Below are 2,638 nucleotides of genomic sequence, written 5' to 3'. Positions count from 1 at the left end.
AATGTATCCATGGATTCTGTGTTTTTCCACATTATATTGTAATAGAATATATAATATACAATAACTGGCTTTTCAGATATCATCATTAGTCCATTCATCAAGATGAGTAAAGTTAAACCACTGGAGGTCCGCACAGATATTTTCCTACAGATGATGACATCACCAAGTATGATGCACGGTAGTAGTGAAGAAGTCCCACCTTCAAGAGATTCAAAATACATGACCCTCTGCAGAAGCAGCCACCTGCAGGAGTGTCCTTCTGCAAACAGGGTGTTGACATCAGGCAGAGAGGACCAGCCATTCGCAGACAGTGCATCAGACTGACGTGAAGATCAAGCATCGTCAGGAAAACTTATTGGTGAGGATTTTTTCCAATTTAAATTGACCTTTAGCAAGATTTGTTTTGTTGCAGGAAACTAAGATTTAAAAAAAATGTACATCAAGATTCAAGCAAAATGTCAGTATGCAAGATATTTTTCTTTTACACATTTCTGTATTTTAAATGCCATCATAAATTTGTAATGTAAATGTATTCAAACTGAGACAATGTTTGACTTTAATAACATGTCAGATGAGTCTCTGCTGTGTTATCTAACTGCATTATACTGTATACAGCACATCTACACCTGCAGCCCAAATAAATCCCTGTATGAAAGACTAACTGATTTAATATTTGGGTACTTAAACATTTTGCACAACGTTACTGCAGCAAATGAGAAAATAATGGAGACTACAACTATCCGATGGAAACTATAATTACAATTAAAAGAACTATTGAAAGCTCATATAGATGTCATTAATTTGTGTAAGTGTAATGAGTTGAGATGTCAAGATGAGGTTTTCATCATTGTGATAAGCTTCTTGTATAAAAGACGCATTGCAAAAGATATTTTAGTTGTGACACAATTTCTCGTAACACAGCCTCAATGTGGCTCTGGAGCGCTTCACTTGAGTAGTTTGTAATCCATCTTGCACTGAGTTTTGTAAATTGTTGTCCCCATTTTATTAAAGGCACATTGCTAAATGATTAGATAAGAATTAGACAAGAATAAGATTTGAGAAAGGTAGTCTTTGAAAAAGAACAACTACCATGTCATAGGATAAATATCCATGTTAATCTGATTTATGGGTTTCCTGATGTCAGCACTGCAGGTGAAAATCTGTAAAATAATCTGTGAACCGTGTTTTACATTCAATGACATGATTTGTACTCATTTCATCAGCTGCAGATGGAACCAGTTAATCAAATGCACAGTGAAGAGAGCAACTCTACTAACTGTCCCTCCATCGATGACTTCCGTAATCAGGTTTACTCCACATCCTACTCCCTCATCACGGTGTTAGGCCTGGTCGGAAATGGCTTTGCCTTGTTGGTGCTGCTACGAACGTATCGCCCGAGTTCTCCGTTCCAAGTCTACATGCTGAATCTGGTTGTGTCCGACCTGCTGTGTGTCAGCACTCTGCCAATGCGGGTCGTCTATTACGTCAACAAGGGACAGTGGAACCAGGGCGATTTCCTGTGTCGCATCACCTCCTGTGCCCTCTACGTCAATCTGTACTGCAGCATTTACTTCATGGCGGCCATGTCTGTGACACGTTTCGTGGCCATTGTCTTCCCTGTGCAGAACCGACTGTTGGTGACAGTGAAACATGCACAACTCGTGTGTGTGGGCATTTGGATTTTTATCTGTTTAGCATCATCACCCTTCCTGATGTTTGGCCAGAAATTTGACCCCGTCTCCAATAAAACAAAGTGCTTTGAACCTCCGATAGGTCAGGATGTGTCAAAAGTAGTCATGCTGAATAATTTGTCTTTGGTCCTGGGTTTTACCGTCCCCTTCCTCATCATACTGATCTGTTATGCTGGTATTATCCATACCCTACTGTACCGCACCCCTGGTACTAGACGTCAGCAAGACACAGGCTCAAAAGCCATTCGAATGATCATCATTGTCCTACTGACCTTCTTAGTTTGCTTCATGCCGTACCATGTGCAACGCTCCGTTCACATACACTCCTTGTACCGGACTGACACTTCCTGTTCTGAAAGAGTGATTATGCAAAAGTCAGTTGTAGTGACGTTGTGTCTCGCCGCAGCCAATTCATGCTTTGACCCTTTGCTTTACATTTTTTCTGGGGAGGGTTTTCTCAAACGTCTTTCCTCCATGCGCCTGTCACGATCAGCTAGCACCTATAACCGTTCCGTTAGGTTAAATGTTGCCAGTAACCTGACTGGCGTCAACAGACAGCTCAATGGCACTTCATTTGTACTTAACAGGAATGCTGTTCAATAAGGTGAATGACACGTCGAAAAAGGTGGATTACTCACAAACAAAAAACAGCCTGTTGTCCACAAGAATTTAGTATTCGTCAAAAATATAAATAAATGTAAAGCACTGGAATTAGTAGACACCCTACGAATTATTGTGGCTACTGTGTATATGAGATAATATCTATCCATCCGGAACTACTTGTCTTTTCTGTCGCAAGTGAATTTGGGCGAGAGCTGGGATACACCCAAAACCGTTTGCCAGTTAATCCCAGGATAAATACATTTTGAAAAAAAAAAAAAAAGTATAATACATGTTATTTTCCTGCTATTGACTGGCCCAACATTGTATTTCAAGGCATCTTTTCG

General features: G+C 40.2%; 1 protein-coding gene across 1 annotated transcript; it reads left to right on the top strand.

Moving 5' to 3' along the window:
- Positions 1-283: 283 nt before the first annotated feature.
- Positions 284-2,294, top strand: LOC133408089 (cysteinyl leukotriene receptor 1-like). Its single transcript, XM_061686583.1, has 2 exons — positions 284-358; positions 1,224-2,294. Exon 2 carries the CDS (start codon positions 1,230-1,232, stop codon positions 2,292-2,294), a length of 1,065 nt encoding a protein of 354 aa, XP_061542567.1. The 5' UTR covers positions 284-358; positions 1,224-1,229.
- Positions 2,295-2,638: the final 344 nt, after the last annotated feature.

This window comes from Phycodurus eques, chromosome 9 (genome assembly GCF_024500275.1).
Source record: "Phycodurus eques isolate BA_2022a chromosome 9, UOR_Pequ_1.1, whole genome shotgun sequence".
Lineage (NCBI taxonomy): Eukaryota > Metazoa > Chordata > Actinopteri > Syngnathiformes > Syngnathidae > Phycodurus > Phycodurus eques.
This window is presented reverse-complemented; position numbering and strand designations above follow the sequence as displayed.

Excerpts from the sequence above, each read along its gene's own strand:
- LOC133408089 (XM_061686583.1), top strand. The coding sequence starts at position 1,230 with ATGGAACCAGTTAATCAAATGCACAGTGAAGAGAGCAACTCTACTAAC.